A 27,287-nucleotide genomic window follows, 5' to 3' on the forward strand; every position below is an offset into this window, starting at 1 on the left:
TAAATGAATGTAAACATGCAGTATTAAATCATAACTGCATAAAATTAACATTAGTACATACTGCACTACTGTAATAACTAGTCTGTTTTATTGTTTACTACCATAAATTACACACATTTCTTCAGAAAAAATAGTTGATATTTTGTAAAACTTTACGCACATACGTAAAATGCAGACGATGCGCGGAAGGCTACCAATCCGAAGAAAAAAATTATCTCTGGTAGAGAATATAGTACGTCATAAATGCATAAAATATTGGCATATTTGATCTATATAACTAACACAAATATTACACAAATCTCTTATAAAAAGTTAATTTTTTATTAAGTTACACTCCGCAAAAGATCGGCGGTTCTGCATGGTTTGTAGGATGACGCTAATCATGAGCAGTTCGTACAGTACAGTATATACTGTAAATGTATTTTTTCTCCTTTATGATTTTCTTTTCTCTAGCATACTTTATTGTAAGAATACAGTATATAATACATATAATATAGAAAATTGGTATTAATCTACTGTTTCTGTTATTTGTAAGACTTCCTATCAACAGTAGGCAGTATTAGTAGTTAAGTTTTTGGGGAGTCTAAAGTTATATCCGGATTTTCAACTGCGCGGGGGGGGTCGGCGCCCCTAACCTCCGCGTTGCTCAAGGGTCAACTGTAGTTGTGGATTTGTCAGATGATTAACGCTGTTCTACATTCCGTATGGGCGCTCTTTACTGCCACCTGTTGACTCGGAGGCGAAATACAGGTCAGGTTTGTTCTGCTTTAAAGCAAAGCTCTAGAAAGAAATGATAAAAAATCAAAAGTTACACTTTTTAAATTGATTTATTTTTATCTTAAAAAATTCATAACTCCACTCTCCATAAGTTGAGGAGCCAGTGCAGCTTGGGGGAAGCATCCAACTCAGAGCTCCATTATTTTGATCCCCCCCTTCCCACTGTACCTAGTATGAAAATCCATTTTCCACTCTTCTGTACTGCACCGTAGTGTTTAGGTCTGTAGTATTGCAATGAAAATGCAAGTTGCATTTTACCAAATGAGACGTTGTGAAAAAATATGAGAAATGAAAAAGAACCGGTGGCATAGTGAAATCTTTATTTTACTGCCAACACAAGGTATAAAGGATGGATGTGAGGTGAAAAAAAAACAATACTGCCAGACTTGGATCACAAGCACATTAATCAGTTAAAATTACACACATTGGGAAGCAGTCATGCCATTAACAGCGGAGAAATGATGGATATGTGCAGGTGAAAGGACGTGCGCATTCTTCGGAAAGGTGTATGAGGAATCGGGTGAAGGACTAGTGAGAGACAAGCCTCGGTGGCCCTCCGGAGAGGCGGCTCATCAGTCAACCTGGTCGAACCCGTGACTCTTAAGGCCTTCTTTCCACTCTGTCATTTGTCTTCTCTTCAGACGGCCCCTCCTCATCCCGTCTGGCTGTCCAGCACAACTGGCTCTTCTTTTGGGGGGGGGGGGCATTATTAACTATTTCCTTCACAGTCACCCTCCTGGGAACATCCCATTGAGAAGTCCTGCAGCGAGGTTCTCAGAAACACGTGTTCCTCCAGTGCCGGAGTCAGGAGCACCCTGCTGAATATGTACTATTAATACGTCTAACTACATACCTGGCATTTTAAATTTGTTATGGGGACAGCTGGTAGCGTAGTGATTAGAGCTATTGTCTTTGGATCCAAAGGCCGCAGGTTTGATCCCCACCTCTTGTAGTATCCTTGAGCAACGTATTTACCCTAAATTGCTCCAATAACATCACCCAGCTGAATAAATGGGTCAATAATTGTAAGCTTGTAATGACTGTAACCTTAACATTGTAAATTGCTTTGGAGAAAAGTGTCAGCTAAATTAATTAGTGTGTGAGTGACAGAGAGATTGTGTGCGTGTTCCACTGATGTGTGGATGAGTAACCCAGTGTAAGTAGTGTATCTAGCAGTGTAAGTCACCGCGGTGAATAAGGTGTGCGGGCTCATAACACTACATAGAGCTCATTGGAAGTTGCTTTGGAGAAAAGTGTCTGCTAAATAAATGTAAATTCTCAGTTTCTGCACTGTCAACAATAGACATACATGCTTTGCATTTTAGGGTGGTTGCAAATGTAATTTTTTTTTTTTTAAAGTACACTTTTCTCTCACTCATGGGGGGTCGAAAAACTGAAAGACTGTAGGTTCTCAGTTTTGTTCCCTAGTGTGGTGGAAGGAGCTTCCTCCGTCCCTCAGAACTGCTGAATCCATCCCAGCATTCAGGAAGGGTCTTTGTTTTGGCCCAATTTCTCTTCTGATCTCCCATCTGCTCCGTAAATGTACATCACGTTATCCGTCACCGTCTACTGTATATGCAGCCGTGTACGTAAACGCAACAGTGGAACCGAACAAACTGCATCGATACAACAATCGAGTGTCTGCTTCTATAGCTTTGTCTGTTGGTGAAATGTACTTCTGTTTAATCTGAGTTCTACATCACTTTAGAGAAAAGCATCAGCCAGATGAATAAATAAAAATAAATGTAACTGAGGAATTACACAACGAAACAAAATTTGAAGTTCTTAGATACATTGAGGGTGGCACGGTGGCGCAGCGGGTTTGACCTCTGGTGGATCTGGGGTTCGAGTTCTGCTTGGGGTGCCTTGTGACAGACTGGGGTCCCGTCCTGGGTGTGTCCCCTCCCCCTCCAGCCTTGCGCCCTATGTTGCCAGGTTAGGTTCCAAGTTGGGACAAGTGGTTGTAGACAGTATGTGTGTATAGTTATATCGATTTTTGCATTGATTAGTTAAAGTTTACCGATTACAAAAATACCACCAGTTCTTCTACAGTGCTACTTTTACTCTGGTACTTTACAGCCACTGGAAAATTCTAGAAGGCAGCAGAACATTCTAGAAAGCATCAGATCCTAGAAGGTACTGGAATATTCAGTGTTTGGAACCGGTGCCAAAATTCGCTCAGTTCACGAATGTGGAATATTTTTCTAAAAATTGACATTTAGTACAAACTAACACCAAATGTGTGTTTAATGTAACAAAACTGAATGCGCGCGCGCACACACACACACACACACACACACACACACACACACACACACACACACACACACTTTCTGAACTGCTTGTCCCATACAGGGTCGCGGGGAACCGGAGACTAACCCGGCAACACAGGGCACAAGGCCGGAGGGGGAGGGGACACACCCAGGACGGGACGCCAGTCTGCCGCAAGGCACCCCAAGCGGGACTCGAACCCCAGACCCACTGGAGAGCAGGACCTGGTCCAACCCACTGCGCCACCGCACCCCCTACAAAACTGAACGGAAAATGCAAAAAAAAAAAAAGAAGGACATTATTAAATTTGTCTCACGTTGTGCCATCATTTCACTCGAAAGCAGAAGAAGGGACAGGGGACACCCGAGGCCAGGGCCGACGCCAATGTTCCAGACTTCGGGAATCTATCGCGAAAAGTCCTTGGGAAGCGCGAGGGGTCGAGAGAGGTGCGAAAGTCCTCGAGGAAGGATTTTCTCCGTTAGCCTTAGCATGCACCTCGCCGCCTCCTCGAAGCAAACACGCGCTCAGCCGCCGCACGCCAATTTCACGGCCCGCCGCTCCGCGAGGAGCCTCCGCGCGCTTATAACAAGTGGCAACTTAAACAGGTGCCACCTCTTTATCACCGGGACCGCAGCGCGCTGCTCCCTCATTAGGGCGCCTTGTGTCGCAGCGCCAGCTCATTTACATGCTAATGTGCTTTGTTTATGGGGCGCGTAGTTCGCTTTCTAACCAGCCTCGCAAGCTTTGAGTCTGACCTTCATCCCAAATCAAGGGTGCAGCAAAGAGCGACGAAAAACAAAAAAAAAAAAAAAAAGGTCGAACATCCGGTGCCATCAAATGAAACCCTTCAAAACGTATTTAAATTCGAGCGTTGAGTGGTTTAACAACTTAAGGAAAAGGTTTTACTGCGTCATCGTCAGTAAATCTCTGTCATCCTTCATGGAAGGCCAGCAGGTGGCGCAGTAGTTAGAGCTCTTGCCTTGCAATTGAAAGGCCTGACTTCGAATAACACCTCCTGCTACGGTACCCTTGATCAAGGCATTTACTCTAAAATGATACAGTAAAAATTGCCCAGCTGTATAAATAAGTAAATCACTGCAAGTAGCTTAACATTGTAAGTCGCTTTGGAAAAAAGTATCAGTGAAATAAAACAATAGGAATAATAATATATACCGTACGATTTACTATGCTTACTTGAGGCAGCGAAATGTATTATGCTTAGAATTCTTCTCTTCCAATCAATGGAGCTGGGTTCGAATCCCACCTCCAGCTGTAGTACCTGCAGTCAAGGTACTTACCCTGAATTGATATGGTAAAAATTACCCAGGTGTATAAATGATTAAATAATTGTAAGTAGCTTAACGTTGTAACTCACTCTGATGAAAAGCATCCGCTAAATAATACTAATAATAGTAATAATTTTGTGGGGGAAGAGCAGTCGTTTAGCCTCCATTGCTTTTACTCGTAGGCACTTGTAGGTATGTGCGGATCCCTTGTTCTGTCATTGGTATTCTCCACCGCTGCTGTTTTTCATCAACGAAATCAGTATCACCGCCGTGCCCTTATACAGACACCAGCACCCACGCCGCAGTGTGCCCCCCATCTCAAACCCAGCGTAAACGCCGTGCCTCTGAGTCATCAGCATCTCCGCACCGGTAGGGCGTGGAGTCACGCACGGTCCTCTCGGTGAACACGCACCGCGGCATTGACCGCGCTGAATAATTGAGGGGCCGCCGGTGCGCCCAGACGTTTCAGTAGGATGTTTTAATTGGGACGGGGGGGGGATGGGGCGACGGGGTGGACGAATAACATTCCAAGGGTGAGCGGGTGGGCGCGGGGGTTCGGGGGACGGCCCCTCGAATGGCGAATGGCGCGGAGGCCCCGCAGTTGTCCTCCAGGAGCGGGGTGCCGTGGCGCTTGTGGCAGGGTGGGGGTGCGGGGGGGTGGCGGCTGGTGACTAGGGGGGACAGGGAAAGAGCAGCCTGCTTTTACACCCCCCCAGGCTGCTTACTGCCTCTCATTCCACACCGTTCCCTCCAAACCGGCTGTAAGTGGGTTATAATTCTCATTTTACACGTCCTAATTCTCATCCCGGTGATGAGTTTAATTTGCATTTCACTGCGCAACACCCAAAGGGGCTTCATCAATTTGCATTATGTGATATTATCGATGGCTATACAAATGGAATTTTATCTGCCTAATTATACGAATTAGGCTGTTATGAGGCTTTCTATTATGTTTCCGCGTAATGGCCTTTCAGAGGGTGTCTGAAAAGATACCGCTTGTTCCCGAACAGAAATTTTCTAAGTGAACGACGTATTAATTAAAAGCAACTGTATCCCGACGAAGGTGAATCTCGCTCTGCATTCAAGCAACCCCGCGATTGTGGGAAAGACAATTTGTCTCAGCGTCCGCGTCGCAGTGTGAGGAATTATTTAAAAGCCCATCGTCAGGAGGTTGACTATTAGGGCTACTCAGAAATGCATGTGTCCCCGTTCAGGTTAATTAACATCCTTTGCTGGGCTTCGCTGGCAAACGCTGCCGTCGTTTTCGTATCGAAAGTGTGACGCGTGCATCGTACGGCGCAATTCCGTGTGGGGACTGCAGGTGGCGTAGTGGTTAGGATTGTCTCCTTGAAATCAAAGGACCTCTTTTCAAGCCTCTGCTCCATTTATAGTGCCATTTACAATCGCATCCACATATAATCAAGGTACTTAACCTTGAGCTGACACGGTGAAAGTTACCCAGCTGTATAAATGGGTAAATTACTGCATGTAACCTGTTGTACAAACCTAATACTGAAAGTTTGGCAAAAACTTCAGCTAAATTACTATTATTATTATTATTATTATTATTATTATTATTAATAGGGAGGGGACCAGTTTTTTTAGTAAAAATATGTGATGGTAACCTACTTATCATAGTTAGCAAGCAGAATCTCATGAGGAAATATAGTGTATTCTTTATTAGAATGAAATCTGTGCCAGTTACAGCCTGCCTGCACTTTGATACCCAGGTGTACCTCATGGGACTGTATACTTTTTTATTTGTTCAGTTGCCCGCTGGCATCCATTAACCGGTTACTTCAGTTCGGGGTTAAACACACAGAGGAGCACCGTCTGTGGAAGTGCTTATTTTTATTTTCGATGAAAATATTTATTCTCATTTAAATCGTGTTTAAAGGAGTGGCGCGTCTATCAGCTCAGTATTGCGTAAATGTCACGGGTCCTTTTCAACGTCGAATTATCAAAGAGGAGCAGACAGGTGACTTACAGGTGTGACTAATGTGCTCTTGCGTTTGTCGTCATGGAGGTACTAGACGTGACGTGAAACGCGAAAATCGGACCCCTATGTTTGACAGCGGGGAGATCGGTGCTCAGTGTGCGGTAAACTTCTGCGCAGCAGCTGTTTCCAGGAGTCCATCGCGAGAGGGAAAAAAAGAGACGCCATGTCTATCTCCAAATGGGAGCTCAGGGGATCCGATGCTCATCACCTAGACAGAAGAAACATGAAAACTTGTATTTCACCCAGTGCTTACAGCTTCAACTGGCCATACAAGGGAAGGGGGGGGGGGGGGGGGGGGGGGTAAATGCATTTTGAACGATCAAACCTGTAGCCATCCCCTTTTTCCAAAGAGCAGTTTAGGTCTGCCTACCAACATGGCGTTTTGACTCAAACCTGCAGGCTGGGGGTCCTACATCCATCTCCTTTATCGCTACACCACCCTCTCTCTTTCACAGCCTCCACTTAATTTTTTGTACAGAAGAGGCCCATGTGTTCATTGTTTCCCACCCTGATCCTAGCAGCCACCCCCCCTCCTCAAACCCCAGTGCCTGATCTGACCATGTGGCACCGTTATTAATTTATTTTTGATTTTTCTGTTGATTTAATAAACCGCATGATTGACACCAGGTTAACCCAAATGCCTTTGGAATCATGTCAATCCGAATTTCCCTCCGCGAAAACGATCAAAAAATGTGTTTGTCTCGGTAAAAATTTTTTAACTTTTTTTTTTTTTCCATTTAAAACAATGCTAAAATTATCATTAAAATACTAAATTACTTCAAATTACCATTATTATTCTAAAGTACTTAATGATTACAAAAAGCTCCTCCGTGAACCGCCACCTTATCGTGGTGGAGGGGTTTGAGTGCCTGAATGAGTCCAGGAGCTATGTTGTCTGGGGCTACATGCCCCTGGTAGGGTCTCCCATGGCAGACAGGTCCTGGATGACAGACGAGACAAAGCGCGGTTCAAAAACCCCTTATGACAAAAAAATCAAGGCGTCCGTTTACCCCGCCCGGTATGGGGTCACCGGGGCCCCACCCTGGAGCCAGGCCTGGGGGGGGGGCTCGCATGCGAGCGCCTGGTGGCCAGGTCTATGCCCACGGGGCCTGGCCGGGCTCAGCCCGAAGCCACAACGTGGAGCCGCTCTTCGGTGGGCTCACCACCTGCCGGAGAAACCATAAGGGGCCGGTGCGTTGTGATTTGGGCGGTGGTCGGGGCCGAGTGCCCGGCCGACCCAAACCTCGGGCGCCAACTCTGGTTTTTGGGACTTGGAATGTCACCTCACTGGCGGGGAAGGAGCCTGAGCTGGTGCGGGAAGTTGAGAGATACCGTCTAGATATAGTCGGGCTCACTTCCACTCACAGCTTGGGTTCTGGAACCACTCTACTCGACCGAGGGTGGACTCTCCACTATTCTGGCGTTGCCCAAGGTGAGAGGCGGCGGGCTGGTGTGGGCTTATTAATAGCCCCCCAGTTTAGCCGCCATGTGTTGGAGTCTACCCCGGTGAATGAGAGGGTCATCTCCCTACGCCTTCGGGTCAGGGAACGGTCTCTCACTGTCGTTTGTGCTTATGCGCCTAGCGGCAGTGTAGAGTACCCGGCCTTTTTAGAGTCCTTGGGGGGCGTGCTGGAAAGCGCTCCCACTGGGGACTCTGTCGTTCTACTGGGGGACTTTAACGCCCACGTGGGCAGCGACAGTGATACCTGGAGGGGCGTGATTGGGAGGAACGGCCTCCCTGATCTGAACCCGAGCGGTGAGTTGTTATTGGATTTCTGTGCTAGTCGCGGTTTATCCATAACGAACACCATGTTCATGCATAAGGGTGTCCACCAGTGCACTTGGCACCAGGACACCCTAGGTCGGAGGTCGATGATCGACTTTGTAGTCGTTTCTTCTGACCTTCGGCCATATGTCTTGGACACTCGGGTGAAGAGAGGGGCTGAGCTGTCAACTGATCACCACCTGGTGGTGAGTTGGATTCGATGGCGGGGGAAAAAGCTGGACAGACCTGGCAGGCCCAAACGCATAGTGAGGGTCTGTTGGGAACGTTTGGCGGAGGCCCCTGTCAGAGAGGTCTTCAACTCCCACCTCCGACAGAGCTTCAACCAGGTCCCGAGGGAGGTGGGGGACATTGAGTCTGAATGGACTATGTTCCGCTCCTCCATTGTCGGTGCGGCTGTTCGGAGCTGCGGCCATAAGGTCTCCGGTGCCTGTCGCGGCGGCAATCCCCGAACACGGTGGTGGACACCGGAAGTAAGGGATGCCGTCAAGCTGAAGAAGGAGTTCTATCGGGCCTGGCTGGCTCATGGGACTCCTGAAGCAGCTGACGGGTACCGACGGGCCAAACGGAGCGCGGCTCTGGCAGTCGCCGCGGCAAAAACTCGGGCTTGGGAGGAGTTCGGTGAGGCCATGGAGGAAGACTTTCGGTCGGCCTCAAAGAGATTCTGGCAAACCGTCCGGCGACTCAGAGGGGGGAAGCGGTGTTCCACGAACACTGTTTACAGTGGAAGTGGTGCGCTGCTGACCTCAGCTGAGGATGTTCTCGGGCGGTGGAAGGAGTACTTTGAGGATCTCCTCAATCCCTCCGACACGCCTTCCGTAGAGGAAGCTGAGGCTGGGGACTCGGAGGGGGACTCGTCCATTACCCTGGCTGAAGTTGCTGAGGTAGTCAAAAACTCCTCGGTGGCAAGGCTCCGGGGGTGGATGAGATCCGCCCCGAGTTTCTCAAGTCTCTGGATGTTGTGGGGCTGTCTTGGCTGACACGCCTCTGCAGCATCGCGTGGAGTTCGGGAACGGTGCCTCTGGACTGGCAGACCGGGGTGGTGGTCCCTCTTTTTAAGAAGGGGGACCGGAGATTGTGTTCCAACTACAGGGGGATCACACTCCTTAGCCTCCCTGGGAAAGTCTATGCCAGGGTACTGGAAAGGAGAATCCGACCGATAGTCGAACCTCGGATTCAGGAGGAGCAATGCGGTTTTCGCCCTGGCCGTGGAACACTGGACCAGCTCTATACCCTCACTAGGGTGTTGGAGGGTTCGTGGGAGTTTGCCCAACCAGTCCATATGTGTTTTGTGGACCTGGAGAAGGCATTCGACCGTGTCCCTCGTGGCATCCTGTGGGGGGTGCTTCGGGATTATGGGGTTCGGGGCTCGTTGCTACGGGCTGTTCGTTCCCTGTATGACCGGAGCAGGAGCTTGGTTCGCATTGCCGGCAGTAAGTCAGACCTGTTCCCGGTGCATGTTGGACTCCGCCAGGGCTGCCCTTTGTCACCGATTCTGTTCATTATTTTTATGGACAGAATTTCTAGGCGCAGTCAGGGAACGGAGGGTGTCTGTTTTGGTGGCCGCGAGATCTCGTCTCTGCTTTTTGCGGACGATGTGGTCCTGTTGGCTTCATCAAGTCAAGACTTGCAGCGTGCACTGGGGAGGTTTGCAGCCGAGTGCGAAGCGGCGGGGATGAGAATCAGCACCTCCAAATCCGAGGCCATGGTTCTCAGTCGGAAAAAGGTGGATTGCTCCCTCCGGGTTAGGGGGAGTTGCTCCCTCAAGTGGAGGAGTTTAAGTATCTTGGGGTCTTGTTCACGAGTGAGGGAAAAATGGAGCGGCAGGTCGACAGACGGATCGGTGCGGCGTCTGCAGTAATGCGGTCATTGTACCGGTCTGTTGTGGTGAAGAGGGAGCTGAGTCGTAAGGCGAAGCTCTCAATTTACCGGTCGATCTACGTTCCTACCCTCACCTATGGTCATGAACTCTGGATCATGACCGAAAGAATGAGATCGCGGATACAAGCGGCAGAAATGAGTTTCCTCCGCAGAGTGGCTGGGCGCACCCTTAGGGATAGGGTGAGGAGCTCAGTCACCCGGGAGGAGCTCGGAGTAGAGCCGCTGCTCCTCCGCATCGAGAGGAGCCAGTTGAGGTGGCTCGGGCATCTGTTCCGGATGCCTCCTGGACGCCTCCCTGGGGAGGTGCTCCGGGCTTGTCCCACTGGGAGGAGGCCTCGGGGCAGACCCAGGACACGTTGGAGAGACTATGTCTCCCGGCTGGCCTGGGAACGCCTTGGGGTTCCCCCAGAGGAACTAGAGGAGGTGTGCGGGGAGAGGGAGGTCTGGAGTACTCTGCTCGGACTGCTGCCCCCGCGACCCGGCCCCGGATAAAAGCGGAGGAAGATGGATGGATGGATGGATGGATTACAAAAAGCTGTTTAAGCGACGCGATAATCACTGCGTCTTTAATTTTCAGGGAGAAAAAAGCAGACATTGAAGAAATAAAACAAATGTGGGTTTTCAAGCAAATTAAAACTGTTATTTTCCACTTCTTTCAACGGTATTTCACAGCAGGTGAACGAGGCGTAATTAGATCTTAGCTGGAGCAAAAAGCTGCAGAGACAGCGTGAACCCTGCAGAAGCAGAAGAGCTTCTCTTAAAAACATATATGTCTGAACCTTCCGTATATCCTTTCCTTATACGCAAAGCTTATATAAATCATCAGTGTCGTGTAATAAAAACAGCTTACATTTACATATACATTTGTTCATTTAGCAGACGCTTTTCCAGAAAGCGATGTGTAACCGGGGGTAAACCAAAGTGAATTCCACAACACGCATTGTCGGCTATAGATACAAACAGGCAATTATCACAGCACAACGTGTTTGTCTTCTGACACCACGTTGCTGCTATACATTATTAAAGGAGGTGCCTCTGGAAGTAACACTGACATATGGTATGCATGGAAAGTCATAGCAGATGGCGTAGTGCAGATTTGTGTGGAGTTTTGACACCTTGAATCTGGAAGGGATTCAGCAGCTCTGAGTGACGGAGGGAACTCGTTCCACCGCTTCAGAGCCGAGAGATAGAAATTACGCATTTTCGATTCTGGAGCGCAACCACCAGGCTGCCAGAGGTGCGGGAGCATAGAACTGTCGGTGGCCTGATGCCACCATAGGTGACATATAAATGACGTCTTTGTATGTTACTGCAGTCTGCGTGGGATGTAATAGAACCCATACTGAACTTATTAAACATTTATTTTTCCCTACAGAAATGTTAATGGATTCCACGACAGCCACGGCGGAGCTCGGGTGGACCGTGTATCCCACATCTGGGGTGAGTGAGGTCATCGTCTAGTTTCTGTACCATCCTGCACTTATCCGTTCAGCTGATGCTTTTCTCCAGAATGACTTATAATGTTAGTCTACCTATAATTACTTATCCATTTCTACAACCGCTGGGGACGTGGTGGTGCAGTGGGTTGAACCGGGTCCTGCTCTCCGGTGGGTCTGGGGTTCAAGCCCCGCTTGGGGTGCCTTACGACGGACTGGCGTCCCGTCCTGGGTGTGTCCCGTGTTGCCGGGTTAGGCTCCGGCTCCCTGCGACCCCGTATGGGACAAGCGGTTCGGAAATGTGGGCGTTTCTGCGACTGGGTCATTTCTACTGGAACAATTTAGGGTAAGTACCGTGCTGAAGGACACCACAGCCCAAGGTGGAGATGCAAACCTGCAGCCATCGGGACCAAGGTCAGCAGCTCCGACCACTACGCTACCAGCTGTCCCTGGTACCATGGAATCTATGGAGTTGATAAATGTGACATTGATGACTGATGTGGACATGGCTGTCAAGGGCAAATTCATGATCAGACGTCATGGTTTAATCCTCGAACAAGTTCCGAATCCTTAACGTACTTTTACCAGTCCTGCCAACTGAGTAGCTGCACTCCGAGTCCCTGACTAACTAACTTAACGTCAATGAATGCAACAACAGATATGTGGTGTCGGACCGTATTTTTTTTTTAATTTCACGAGCGCTTCCGTGCGCCGTCTTCGGATCTTCCGCGGACGGATGTTACCCGTTGCGCTCTGCTGGTTTTTGTTAATGGTTTTCAAGGACGTGCTTGTGAATGACTGAACGCTCGGCCGGTCTTTGCGAATGCGCGCGTCTCGCCGGAGTCGAAAACAGAACGCTCTCGTGTGTGTTGGTGTGCAACTGTTTGCTGTGACAGGCTCTCTAATTACGTTTGCCGTCCTTTGAATATTTCAGCGACAGCTTGCGCCTGCGATAATGTTCCTGCTCGGTTATCTTTTGCCAGATGCGAATTTCAGTGGCTCCAGCGGCTGGCAACTAAACGCCATGCCTGTATGTTCAATTCAGTTCAGTTCGGGTTATTTTGTACACAGGCCTTCCTCTATTTACGCGTTTAATCCCTTTCTGAAAACGGTGTGGATGTCGAAATTTCGGAAACCACAAGATTATTTCCCATCGTGTTAAATGGGAAAAATAGTAATCAGACCCCATTCCATCTGTAAAGCCCAAACTATTTTTCCCATATATACCTAAGACACTATAAAACACCTATATAAACTCATGATTCTAGTGCAATATGAAACACTTAGATTTGCATTTGTTTATTTAGCTGTCGCACCTCTTACCTTTGCTGTCCTGCCTCTAGACCATGCTGAGAAAACCCAAAGCAGATTTTTGTGTCCACTAAAAACTCAACCGTCAGAGTCACTGCATCAGGGCAATTATCACTTTTCTTTTTAATTTCTCAGTCCTCTGCAATAAACCAAGTAGCGATTCACTGAGCATGTCGCGTTTGTTGTGAACAACTTTCTGAAAGTGCGCACTGCTGCTAAAATGTACATACAGAACTGTACAAAAGTCTTAGGCACTTGGATGTTTCACAAAAATATTTGATTTAGACGGTTATTTAATGACTTCTACATTAGTGTCAATGGGAAAGAGCATATTTTAGATTTACAGGCATTCCTTTTGCAAAAAGCTACAGTGTTACAGTAAGAGTTTTATATGTCATTAAAGAAAGTAAGTACACACACACACTGTCTGAAACCACTTATCCCAAGCGGGGGTCACAGCGAATCGGAGCCTAACCCGGCAACACAGGGCGCAAGGCCGGAGGGGGAGGGGACACACCCAGGACGGGACGCCAGTCCATCGCAAGGCACTCCAAGCGGGACTCGAACCCCAGACCCGCCGGATAGTGAGACCTGGCCAAACCTGCCACAACCCCGCTCGGACACTACCATCTTAACTAACTCCTGCTAGTTGCTCTGCTGTCTTCTCAGTCATTTAATCAAATAGTCCATCTATTATGGCCAACAGACACTCTTGTGGAATTTCATACATTTCCCGTAATTCCCCACTCTCTTATAGCAACACTCTCACATTCCAAAGGAACTGGGAGAAAAGCAGACCTCTGGAAGTCCAAGTGCCACTGGATGGCCACCCCTCCTGGATAAAGCAGCCTGTTACAGAGGACCTTTGTGGGCTGCTTTGATCACAAAGTGTAAACAAAGTCAAACAGTTTATTTGACCAAAGTAGAAACAAAGTCAGTATGAACAGAAGCCGAAGTCCGGTAGTCTTATCTACCCAGATCTGTTAGGTACGCATCGGTGTCCTGTTGCTTCCAGGAGCTTCCCGCATGACCCAGGTGATGGATCCAGATGGGCGGTGTGCGTATGACACGAGCATTCCTCCCGAGTATGGTGGAATCCCGATGATATGGCTAAGACATATTATCAACTGTACCGTAGTACGCTGGTGGCGAATTCTTGCAGTGGTACCCCAGAAATACGGCGACTTTCAGACGGTCAGCATCCGTCTAGATCTCACTGATCTACGGTGCAAATCAGGGCATTTCCATCTATTAATGGACTTTGCACCTTTGACTGGATGCAGTAAAAGGGGGGGAAAAAAACCCAGTGATAATTTGCTGGTGCTCCTTTTATTGTATAAAATACAGTATTTACTTCCTGTTGCTGTGCAACACAACATCTGGTTTAAATTGTGCAAAAATTAATGGCGATAAAACCATGTTCAGAATTTCCCTCATGCAGTGTTCAGGAATTGAGTCCTGGCCAGAGCGGTGAGTGATTTACGGGTGTAAAATATTCCGCGTTTTATTGGGGGATAAAAACCGTTAATCCAGTTAATGGCAGTTTGACCCCGAAGCGTTAAATTTGTTTAAATCATGGCGAGTCACTGCTGTTCCAAAGATTTTATGGTGAAGACAAAATGTAGCATTTTTCTATGAAGACATGGACCGTGAACCAGTTATGATGAAATAAGTTCATGGGGACCAATTGCTGTGACCATATTCCCTGCAGTAAAACTCGATACACAGCATGTGTATTAATAACATACCGTGCGACTTATCCTTCAGCACCATCGCCATCTGCAAGCGAGACTCCGAGGATCGACACTTATTTACTTATTAAGTTAGCTGACGCATTCCTCCGAAGCATCTTAGGGTGTTAAACCGCTTACAGTTCATTCATACAGCTGTTTTGTGCCTTTTACTTTACTAATTCATGGTAAGAACCTTGTTCAAGGGGACTGCAGCAGGAGTGGGGATTCGAACCTCGACCCATTGAGCAGAAGGCGGCAGCTCTCGGCACGACGCTGCGGTGGATGCACGGAGGCCGGAGTTTAATGACAGTGATCCATAACACACGTACACGTTAAACACACGCAGATGTGCTGCAGGTACCCGGTTGCATTGCTTTTATTGGAGGGTTACCGCATGCACACTCATTTAAATGCAAAATTTGGTTAACAAGTGCAAAAAAAAGATATCTGAACAAAAATGTCAAATGCTATTACCCCTGGGGGGTGCAGTGGCGCAGTGGGTTGGACCACAGTCCTGCTGTCCAGTGGGTCTGGGGTTTGAGTCCCACTTGGGGTACCTTGCGACGGACTGGCGTCCCCTCCTGGGTGCGTCCCCTCCCCCTCCGGCCTTACGCCCTGTGCTACCGGGTTGGCTCCGTGACCCCGTATGGGACAAGCGGTTCTGAAAGTGGTGGTGGTGGTGGTGGCTATTACCCCTTTTTTTTGAAAATATGAAGAAATATAACCCCTCTCCACCAGTCGTACCTGTTCACCTAAAGCATGGCGGAGAGAGAAAGAATTAACGAGCGTTTGTAAATTCTGAGTTCAGCTCAGCTCCTCGCAACTAGTGCGGGGAGCGTGTGCGTATCGCACGCAGCGCCCCATCGGCGACTCCTTGTAAGGGCAGCATCCGTTGATGTTTATGTACTAATCATACAGTAAATCAGTGCTCTGCTTACATTGCCCTGCTATTAAGACATTCTTTCCGACCCCGGTGCCCCAAATCCGGAGAGCTCGCGTCTCCGTTGCCATCCGCCTATTATTGTGCACCATGTCACACAATGTGTTGCACTTTAAATATTTTGATTTGTTGAAAATTGATTAATAGTAGGGATAATGTACTGCGTAGTGTAAAAAAAAAATACATTGCGGCAGAGTCGGTGAATGTTTATGGAGTTGGTTGCTTCTGCTCTGGTACCCTACAGATGTGGGTTCCGTGCACCTGGTGTTCTCTCCGCCGGTTTAACTCTCTAATTACCCTCCGAAGGGCTGGAAGAGCCTTTGGATCTTCACTCAGGGTGAGGAGCCAGGTGCTGCTCGTGACATCCCTTCACTGCGTTTTGACGCAGCACGCATTTACAGCATGGCAGGTGAAGTAGGTATTCGCCTCCCGTCACAAATGTCCACCGTAGGAGCTGGCGAAACGCGAAAAAACCGAAATTAAATGTTATTTTGTAATGGAAACTGGTGGATCTGGTACTTCATCTCGTCATATTGATTTTGTCCTTGTAAAAATCAATAGCCACGCCCAGGTGTCAGTCATGTGCAGTGTAGTGTCTATAAATTACCAGTGACCTTTACACTCATATGGGTAGCGGCATAAAGAATTGGTAGAGGACCACATTTTTTAAACAGGGTACATTATCGGTAACATTACATGAGGGGCAGCATATAGAACTGGTAGGAAATACAAAGGTGATTGTGACAGTTGATGTAATTTTATGGGGAAGATAGGAGATCCAGGGAGAAGTGGGTCCGAAATAAATGTTTTTGGAACCTTCTTGAGTGTTGAGAGGGATTCGGGAGTTCTGAGGGACAGCGGGAGCTCAGTGCACTGGAGGCAGAACTGCAAACCACATCTGACTGCTGAGCTGCAGCTGCTGCATTTTAAGATCTATGAGCTTTTTTGATTAAATCCTTAATATTATTTCATCCAGGGGGGTGTGGTGGCGCAGTGGGTTGGACCGGGCCTGCTCTCCAGTGGGTCTGGGGTTTGAGACCCGCTTGGGGTGCATTGTGATGCACTAGTGTCCTGTCCTGGGTGTGTCCCCTCCCCCTCCAGCCTTGCGCCCTGTGTTGCTGGGTTGGGCTCCGGCTCGCTGCGACCCCGCTTGGGATAAGTGGTTTCAATCCATCCATCCATCCATCTTCCTCCGCTTTTATCCGGGGCCGGGTCGCGGGGGCAGCAGTCCGAGCAGAGTACTCCAGACCTCCCTCTCCCCGCACACCTCCTCCAGTTCCTCTGGGGGAACCCCAAGGCGTTCCCAGGCCAGCCGGGAGACATAGTCTCTCCAACGTGTCCTGGGTCTGCCCCGAGGCCTCCTCCCAGTGGGACAAGCCCGGAGCACCTCCCCAGGGAGGCGTCCAGGAGGCATCCGGAACAGATGCCCGAGCCACCTCAACTGGCTCCTCTCGATGCGGAGGAGCAGCGGCTCTACTCCGAGCTCCTCCCGGGTGACTGAGCTCCTCACCCTATCCCTAAGGGTGCGCCCAGCCACTCTGCGGAGGAAACTCATTTCTGCCGCTTGTATCCGCGATCTCATTCTTTCGGTCATGATCCAGAGTTCATGACCATAGGTGAGGGTAGGAACGTAGATCGACCGGTAAATTGAGAGCTTCGCCTTACGACTCAGCTCCCTCTTCACCACAACAGACCGGTACAATGACCGCATTACTGCAGACGCCGCACCGATCCGTCTGTCGACCTGCCGCTCCATTTTTCCCTCACTCGTGAACAAGACCCCAAGATACTTAAACTCCTCCACTTGAGGGAGCAACTCCCCCCTAACCCGGAGGGAGCAATCCACCTTTTTCCGACTGAGAACCATGGCCTCGGATTTGGAGGTGCTGATTCTCATCCCCGCCGCTTCGCACTCGGCTGCAAACCTCCCCAGTGCACGCTGCAAGTCTTGACTTGATGAAGCCAACAGGACCACATCGTCCGCAAAAAGCAGAGACGAGATCTCGCGGCCACCAAAACAGACACCCTCCGTTCCCTGACTGCGCCTAGAAATTCTGTCCATAAAAATAATGAACAGAATCGGTGACAAAGGGCAGCCCTGGCGGAGTCCAACATGCACCGGGAACAGGTCTGACTTACTGCCGGCAATGCGAACCAAGCTCCTGCTCCGGTCATACAGGGAACGAACAGCCCGTAGCAACGAGCCCCGAACCCCATAATCCGAAGCACCCCCCACAGGATGCCACGAGGGACACGGTCGAATGCCTTCTCCAGGTCCACAAAACACATATGGACTGGTTGGGCAAACTCCCACGAACCCTCCAACACCCTAGTGAGGGTATAGAGCTGGTCCAGTGTTCCACGGCCAGGGCGAAAACCGCATTGCTCCTCCTGAATCCGAGGTTCGACTATCGGTCGGATTCTCCTTTCCAGTACCCTGGCATAGACTTTCCCAGGGAGGCTAAGGAGTGTGATCCCCCTGTAGTTGGAACACAATCTCCGGTCCCCCTTCTTAAAAAGAGGGACCACCACCCCGGTCTGCCAGTCCAGAGGCACCGTTCCCGAACTCCACGCGATGCTGCAGAGGCGTGTCAGCCAAGACAGCCCCACAACATCCAGAGACTTGAGAAACTCGGGGCGGATCTCATCCACCCCCGGAGCCTTGCCACCGAGGAGTTTTTTGACTACCTCAGCAACTTCAGCCAGGGTAATGGACGAGTCCCCCTCCGAGTCCCCAGCCTCAGCTTCCTCTACGGAAGGCGTGTCGGAGGGATTGAGGAGATCCTCAAAGTACTCCTTCCACCGCCCGAGAACATCCTCAGCTGAGGTCAGCAGCGCACCACTTCCACTGTAAACAGTGTTCGTGGAACACCGCTTCCCCCCTCTGAGTCGCCGGACGGTTTGCCAGAATCTCTTTGAGGCCGACCGAAAGTCTTCCTCCATGGCCTCACCGAACTCCTCCCAAGCCCGAGTTTTTGCCGCGGCGACTGCCAGAGCCGCGCTCCGTTTGGCCCGTCGGTACCTGTCAGCTGCTTCAGGAGTCCCATGAGCCAGCCAGGCCCGATAGAACTCCTTCTTCAGCTTGACGGCATCCCTTACTTCCGGTGTCCACCACCGTGTTCGGGGATTGCCGCCGCGACAGGCACCGGAGACCTTATGGCCGCAGCTCCGGACAGCCGCACCGACAATGGAGGAGCGGAACATAGTCCATTCAGACTCAATGTCCCCCACCTCCCTCGGGACCTGGTTGAAGCTCTGTCGGAGGTGGGAGTTGAAGACCTCTCTGACAGGGGCCTCCGCCAAACGTTCCCAACAGACCCTCACTATGCGTTTGGGCCTGCCAGGTCTGTCCAGCTTTTTCCCCCGCCATCGAATCCAACTCACCACCAGGTGGTGATCAGTTGACAGCTCAGCCCCTCTCTTCACCCGAGTGTCCAAGACATATGGCCGAAGGTCAGAAGAAACGACTACAAAGTCGATCATCGACCTCCGACCTAGGGTGTCCTGGTGCCAAGTGCACTGGTGGACACCCTTATGCATGAACATGGTGTTCGTTATGGATAAACCGCGACTAGCACAGAAATCCAATAACAACTCACCGCTCGGGTTCAGATCAGGGAGGCCGTTCCTCCCAATCACGCCCCTCCAGGTATCACTGTCGCTGCCCACGTGGGCGTTAAAGTCCCCCAGTAGAACGACAGAGTCCCCAGTGGGAGCGCTTTCCAGCACGCCCCCCAGGGACTCTAAAAAGGCCGGGTACTCTACACTGCCGCTAGGCGCATAAGCACAAACGACAGTGAGAGACCGTTCCCTGACCCGAAGGCGTAGGGAGATGACCCTCTCATTCACCGGGGTAGACTCCAACACATGGCGGCTGAACTGGGGGGCTATTAATAAGCCCACACCAGCCCGCCGCCTCTCACCTTGGGCAACGCCAGAATAGTGGAGAGTCCACCCTCGATCGAGTAGAGTGGTTCCAGAACCCAAGCTGTGAGTGGAAGTGAGCCCGACTATATCTAGACGGTATCTCTCAACTTCCCGCACCAGCTCAGGCTCCTTCCCCGCCAGTGAGGTGACATTCCAAGTCCCAAAAACCAGAGTTGGCGCCCGAGGTTTGGGTCGGCCGGGCACTCGGCCCCGACCACCGCCCAAATCACAACGCACCGGCCCCTTATGGTTTCTCCGGCAGGTGGTGAGCCCACCGAAGAGCGGCTCCACGTTGTGGCTTCGGGCTGAGCCCGGCCAGGCCCCGTGGGCATAGACCTGGCCACCAGGCGCTCGCATGCGAGCCCCCCCCCCAGGCCTGGCTCCAGGGTGGGGCCCCGGTGACCCCATACCGGGCGGGGTAAACGGACGCCTTGATTTTTTTGTCATAAGGGGTTTTTGAACCGCGCTTTGTCTCGTCTGTCATCCAGGACCTGTCTGCCATGGGAGACCCTACCAGGGGCATGTAGCCCCAGACAACATAGCTCCTGGACTCATTCAGGCACTCAAACCCCTCCACCACGATAAGGTGGCGGTTCACGGAGGAGTGGTTTCAATCCGTGTGTGTATATTAATTCATGAATTGGATGTTGCACATAACTGTCCCTACATGTTAATTCCTTCAGTTTGCGAAGTAAAGGAAATAACTCCTTAGCTCGATATATTTCAGCTTTCGTGCCAGAAAGTGGAGAGCAGCGTCCTTGTGTTGTGCTCTCGGAGCGTGAAGTACCAGCTGAAGTCGGCCTTCTTCATCACTGCAGGGGGAAAGGGAGGATGGGAATCCGGCGGCGGGTCCTCGGCCCCTGGGTCCTGGCTGTGTCCCCCACAGGAGAGAGTTCCCACAAATTGAAGTAGGGCAGCCCAGCCACAGAGCCGTTCCCGTGCGTTCTGTCTTTCTTTTGTTCACTGGCTCAGATCAGGATCACAGTCCTCACCACCAGTCATCGACAACGGTCCAGTGTAGACCATGTAACACAACGGTGTAGAAGGAGAGTAGCAGCCCTGGGTCCAGAGCTTGCGAATGATGTTTGAATCACTGTGATATTGTTACAAAAGGGGTGTTTGAGGAGTTCACAACTCAGTACTCTTCTTTTTGGATGGGATGGGACTCGCTGAACCAAACATCTGGCGACGAAACAAAAAAGAACTGCTGCAACTGGACTCATATGAACTTGGAAAATTAATTAAACTGGCTGCTTAAGTTACGGATTCTATTCGGACCCAAATTTTGTTCTTAATTCAATGTGTTTGTAAACTTAAAGTCATTTTTACCACGACGCTGCCATCGAGGAAAGGTATAGATGTCCTTCAGTGTATATATGGCTTAGGTTCCGTATAAACCTTAGATATAGAGACAATAAATCCGAAACATTTTCAAAAGCTTTTGAAACTTGTATAATCAAAGCCATATTAAAATTAAAACTAGTTTAAAGTGACTGAAAATACAAATATATTTCCTGCACAAACTCCTATCCGTCCCGTAAACGTGCAACTCTCCTCGTCTTATTATCGATCACCGACGCTCATGAACACCAGACATGAGCTGTAAGCACTGTGGAAATGAGTTGAATTAAGGCGGTCCCACCTTCATCTTCTGTGTCAATGTATTTTACTGCCTGTGTAAACACAGCTGAAATTCACACTGCTACCCATACTGATTTTAGAAAATAGAAAAGCCAGTGACAATCGCCAGTTTTGCCAGCTTTAGTTAAAAGTAACAAATAAAACCGAAGACCTCTCCATTGCCAAAAATTTGTCATCTCACCGGTCGAAAGATGAGGAGCCGGTGTACATCCAGAATTCATCGAGACCTCAGGATGACTCACGATTTTCACTGCAGCCAAAATATTTCAGATGATATGACCAGCATATGGTTATTACTTTGATGGTTATTATGTATGATTATTCTTTGAGCTGCCCGTGCGGAGCCTTGCAAAATACGTATTTGTATAATGTTCAAATGATTCTGAATCGTAGATTTAAAATGGTTTCTTCTTTGATCAGAAGTACCTACCTAAATTTTGCCAGCATATGGGGGCTTATTACTAATAGGCAAATCGCTAATGAGGAGCCCTGTACCGCAACAGCATGATGATCACTGAGACTTCTGGGTGATGCGGTAACCAGTCTTAAAAAAAAAAAAAAAGACAGGCTTTAATCCAGGAGCCCTTGGATCTAAACCCATCCCCGCACCGCGACCGCACCTTGATGGGTTCGCCGGGGAACACGGCGCTGCGAAAATGAAGACGTTTCATCTAATTTCACACTTTGCGCCTGATCGCTGGGGCCTTATTATGTTCCATTTGGTTCCCTTCACTGGCTCCCTTCACCGCGTGTCAGGAAAGCCGTGGCACGGATGAAAAGGGCCTTCAGTCGACACAGATTGATTCGCTCCCTTCCCTTTGTTCCTTTCGCTCCTTCTTTCATTAGTCCCTGCAATTTGGGAACGTGTTTTAATTTGACCTGTCAAAAGCGTTCGCTTTCCAGGCGGAAGATGTCACACCTTGTAGCTTCCAGTTGATATTGTTTCACACTGCTCCGAAAGGAGGACTGTTCCAGTGGGAACGCTGAGGTTCGATAGATGGTCGCGACCTTCGTCGTTTGTTCTCGGTCTTGACGCACGTGACGCGGTTGACTTTCGCACGCGTTGGACTTCATCATACTGCCTTTAATTACAGCATCTTCCTTAGACGGCCAGAAATCCTTTGCCGTCTTTTTTTTTCCATTTTCATCAACTGCTTATCCATTTCAGAGCCGCGGTGATCCGGAGCCTATCCCGGAGGCGCGGGGCGTGAGACGGGGCGAGCGTCGGATGGGACGGCAGCCCTTTGCAAGGCCCCGTCCTCAAATTGAAAACCAAAGTCAAATTCACATTCTATTACATTGTATACAAAGATGGATTTAGATTCATTTATACTAACCGCTCGAGCTGCTCTGCGTTTTCTTTTGTTTTTTTGTTTTTTTTGCTTGTTTTTAAACCCATGCAAAGGGATATCAGAGCTTCGAAAGGTCAACTGACGATCCTAACCGGCCTCCCTAGCATATTCGCAGTAGCTGATTCGTGCGCTTTTCTTGATTAACGCACTCTTGGGTTACAAACCACGCTTTCGCTCGCGCTCGCTCGTGGAAGGGATCGTATAAACACGATCAGCTTTGGCGCCCTCGCTAAGCACTTATTTCTGGTTGCCCTATCAAAGACTGAAGGCATCATTTATTTTAAAATAAACGTTGTCATTTGCCAGGCGCGGCGTGTGTTTATTTCCAGAGCGGGCTTTCGGAGCCGAAGGGATGTGACAGAACGTTGCAATCGGGGCCGCGTCTGGAAAATGCACGGGAGTTTGTGGGAGGCGGGGACCCGGGCCCTCCGTGTCGAGGCGGTTGCCCCCGGCAACCAGGGAGGCCTCGCCGCCCCAGCAGGAGGCATCTGCGCCGGCATCTGGAGATGCTCAGACCCACCGCTCCGTGCTCCTCGGTCTGGAGGAGCGTGCCGTTGCAGGAACGTGCAGAAGCACCGCTTTCCGGGGTTTCGAACCATTGCGCGCAGAGCTAAATTTTGCTAAGAGGGCGGCTGTCTTCTTCATCGAGCCTCGCTGTAGTTCACGTTGTTCGGGAGGTGTTTCTCAGGGGTGCGAACGCGTTTCGGCGGCTGAACTAAACTTGGCAGAGCAAAGTCAAGCGGACGTTACACCTGCGTTCCGTTTCGACTCGAGTACGGCCGAGCGGCGCGGTACACGGAAAACCACTTTACCGCCTTTAGGCCGAGAGCTCGCGCTGCCGGCGTGTCGCGCCACCATCCTCTGCTGTGCCGAAGCAGCTGCCTCACATTTGCGCTTTTTACGCTGTTTCCATCGTCTTTCTTAATTATATGTTTTCATAGATGCAGGAGCTTAATAATATTTTGGGAAGACGACAATGTGTGTAAATACGTGTCAGTCATATTCATCGGAATGTATTTTTTTTTTTTTATCATCTGCCGTATGAAAGCCGATATGTTTAAACCCAGAGTCGCCGACTGCCAATGAGGAGTGTTTTATTCAAGGCTTATTTCATCCCATCACAATGCCGCCGCTGCACATACTTTGGCATTAATAATACGTATTATTACAGTTGTAATCCCGTTACGTTTTATTGAAGAAGTGTTATGAAACGCGTAAACGCTATTCTTTTGAAGCGCTCTCTTTGTAATGTAAATCAGCGAATAAAGCGCAATATTTTATACCTGTCATGCCAGAGTAATGTGAGCGGGAACAAGTTGTTTTCGTTGAAAACCTTGATACCTTTACATATCTGGCGTTTCTGCAAAAGCAATGTACAATGTTTGTATGTTGACCTACTTACGCTGATTTACTCATGTATATGCAGCGGGGTAATTTTTATTGTTTCTATTTAAGGGTACTGCAGCAGGAGTAGGGATTTGCACCCGGGTTTCTCGATTATAAAGAGATGGCTGTAACCACCACGCCACCTGCTGCCCGCCGATAGAACAACAGTTTTTCCGCTTATCCAGCGCTTTCACCTGAAACGGCGTAACAGTTTGAACAGATGGGTATTTTACTGAAGCTTTCCGGTCAAAGCGCAGCAGCGTCCACAGCCGCTACCGTGCCCTGTAATTAACGATTAATTCAATTATTGTTGTTTTCCGTCCCGCAGTGGGAAGAGGTGAGCGGTTACGATGAGCACATGAACACCATCCGCACCTACCAGGTGTGCAACGTATTCGAAGGCAGCCAGAACAACTGGGTGCGCTCCAAGTTCATCCGTCGGCGCGGCGCCCAGCGCATCCACGTGGAAATGAAGTTCTCCGTTCGCGACTGCAGCAGCATCCCCAACGTACCGGGCTCCTGCAAGGAGACCTTCAACCTCTACTACTATGAATCTGACTCGGACGTGGCCACCAAGACCTTCCCGGCCTGGATGGACAACCCGTGGATCAAGGTGGACACCATCGCAGCCGACGAGAGCTTCTCCCAGGTGGACCTGGGTGGCCGTGTGATGAAGATCAACACGGAGGTGCGCAGCTTCGGACCTGTCTCTCGCCAGGGCTTCTACCTAGCTTTCCAGGACTATGGCGGCTGCATGTCGCTCATCGCCGTGCGCGTCTTCTACCGCAAGTGTCCGCGCGTCATCCAGAACGGTGCCATATTCCAGGAGACCCTGTCAGGGGCCGAAAGCACCTCGCTGGTGACGGCCTGGGGAATGTGTATTCCCAACAGCGAGGAGGTGGATGTGCCCATCAAGCTGTACTGCAACGGCAACGGAGAGTGGATGGTGCCCATCGGCCGGTGCGTGTGCAAGGCGGGCTACGAGGCCGTGGAGAACGGCACCGTCTGCAGAGGTGAGGACTGCCACAGTCTGCCAGCTTTTGTTCTCCTGCTTCTGCTCCAGCTCAATTTAGACATGTGAGCAATTACTCAAGATTTTTGTTTGACAAGGTTTCCAAGTTATTCCTGGTCCTGGAGTATTGTTTGAGCCGTTTTTTGTTCATGCTGAATTGTTGATTGGTTAGTTTAGCCTCGACTGACCTGTGGCTGCACAACTGAAATCATATTACACTGAGCACATTCTTTGAGGTCTTGGTGTGGTGCCCTTGGTCTAGTAGACTTGGTATAGGAGACTTCGTGAAGTGGCCTTGGTCTTGTAGAATTGGTCTAGTAGAATTGGTCTAGTTGACTTGGTTTAATATACTTAGTCTAGCAGACTTGGTGTAGAACACTTGGTGAAGTGGCCTTAGTATAGTTGACTTTGTCTAGTAGACTTGGTGTCGTGCTCTTGGTGCTCAATCAAATTTGAGTTCAGTTTGTCATGATTTGAGAGCTTTTCCGCATGGTACCCATTGATGTATTAAGGTATGGAACCTGTTAATATAAAGTTGTCTGATACCTACAACAGGAAAGTCGGGAAACTCTTGAGTGCACGAAACTCTTGAATGAACGACCAGTTACTAGTGATTGTCTTTGCCACCATGATGGATACTTGAGACTGAGGTTCTGGGTCCTGTGATTCTGGGGACTCCCTGTGCTCACAATACAGTTAAATACATACAAGTGTTGCTCCCTCTCTAGCATAATGTGAGCTTCTGTGGTCACCAGGGGTTGCTCAAGGCAGAGGAGACATCAGCGTTGGGCAGTGCTGTAGCTCGACCACCTTGTTCATCAAATCAGGCTCTCAAGGGCTGAAACAGACCACCGCTGTCTAGATAATGTTATAATTACCACGGAAAGGCATTTTCCATTTGAAATTCAGATGAAAAACCTGCGGTCACTTGTGATTTTGCCAAGCTACTAATTAGCTTGTCGTGTAAGCGGGGCCGTGGATTGAGTAGAAATTAAACACAAAATCCAGGATAGGAAAATATCATATACTGTTTTTCACAGAATGTACAAATCCCCCAAAGTGCTACATGTTCAATTTCAGCGGATCCATGACTCACGCCATGGCTTAATCAAAATGTCATTTTAAAAGGTTCGAAAATTCATTAGACTTCAGCGCCAAGCCTCAGGATTTGATTTTCTAGGTTTCATGGCTCACAATAGAAATTTGCCCCAGACCAGCAAGATCCACAGAGCAATTATGGCTGGGTTGTGTAACCCCTCAGTTAATACCTTTCTTACCTTAAACTCGGTGTGAATAACTGGAGAGCTTTAACAGTCACATCTGCATGCATAAATTACCGAGTAAGACTTGTCCAAGTCTAGGCCTGGCAACGAGAAAAAAATGTTCATGGTCTTTATTCTGATTCTCTGCTGAAGGCTGCTATAAAGGACTCTTCTTACCTTTAGTGAAGTTTATCTGAAATTCATATAAAGAGAGTAATCAAAAACTGCTTCTTTCCAGTATTCTGTTTTATCTTATTTGAAAAGGCCAAATAAGAGGATTATTAGTTCAGTGTTCGTTATTAATTCTGAGGTTTGTCAGTAGAAATAAAATATTTTAAAATGTATAGAAGTCCAGCTGAGATAACTGGCATATGAAATGATATCCTTTTGTTGATTTTATTACACAGTGATCTCATCAGGCGTTTCGCTTGTTTCTCAAATTTGGTGTTTGTTTACCACAAGAGGAATTGCAATTTAAATATTATCATGTGATATTATCGCAATCCAGGCCAACATTGGTCATCAGTTTACAACCGCATGTTTATGCAGTGATACCTGTGTCTCTGACTTAGAGAGACTGTCTTACCCGCTGAAAATAGTCCTTCAGTCTAAATATAACTTGAGCACAGAGCATTGTATATGCAGTGCATTCTATATTCATTTTTTTCAGCGATTGCACTCATCACCACATCACGTGCATTCCCAACACACGCTTTGGACCCTTGCGGTCAAAGGGCCGAACTGCAAATGCGGGAGAATAATTAACATTTGCAGGAAGGAAAACTGACAGTAAATTATTTAAACAGTTTAAATAAGTACTGTTTGCAACTGGGGGGGGGCGCGGTGGCGCAGTGGGTTGGACCGGGTCCTGCTCTCCGGTGGGTCTGGGGCTCAAGTCTCACTTGGGGTACCTTGCAATGGAGTGGCGTCCCGTCCTGGGTGTGTCCCCTCCTTCTCCAGCCTTTCGCCCTGCGTTACTGGATTATTCTCCAGCTCCCCACAACCCCGTATGAGACAAGCGGTTCAGACAGTGTGTGTGGGTGTAGCTGTGTGTAAATATTGTTGTTGGGTTTTTCAAGGAATAATGCCATTTGCACAAACACGTTGGACTCACCGTCAAAAACGCACTCTCTCGACAGTTCCTGGGTATTGAGCATCTCGAGTTTTTGAGATGTGCCTCGCTGTCCTGGCAGAACCCCCGTTGCATCACTTGGATTCCCTATATACACGCGCTAGGGGCAACTTAGAGTCAGCGGTCCGCCTGAAACACATCCTTGGATTCTGGAGGGA

The 27,287-nt window shown here is 49.1% G+C and overlaps 1 protein-coding gene across 3 annotated transcripts in view; it reads left to right on the forward strand.

The window, feature by feature from the left end:
• The window catches only part of ephb2a (eph receptor B2a), a 125,288-nt gene that overhangs the window by 50,010 nt on the left and 47,991 nt on the right, over window positions 1-27,287 (forward strand). For all 3 annotated transcript variants that reach the window (XM_018750634.2, XM_018750636.2, XM_018750635.2), the window contains exons 2-3: window positions 11,373-11,437; window positions 24,052-24,736. In XM_018750634.2, the coding sequence (XP_018606150.1) occupies window positions 11,373-11,437; window positions 24,052-24,736 (750 nt within the window). The remainder of the gene's footprint in view (window positions 1-11,372; window positions 11,438-24,051; window positions 24,737-27,287) is intronic.

Source organism: Scleropages formosus, chromosome 2 (genome assembly GCF_900964775.1).
Source record: "Scleropages formosus chromosome 2, fSclFor1.1, whole genome shotgun sequence".
NCBI classification, from domain to species: domain Eukaryota; kingdom Metazoa; phylum Chordata; class Actinopteri; order Osteoglossiformes; family Osteoglossidae; genus Scleropages; species Scleropages formosus.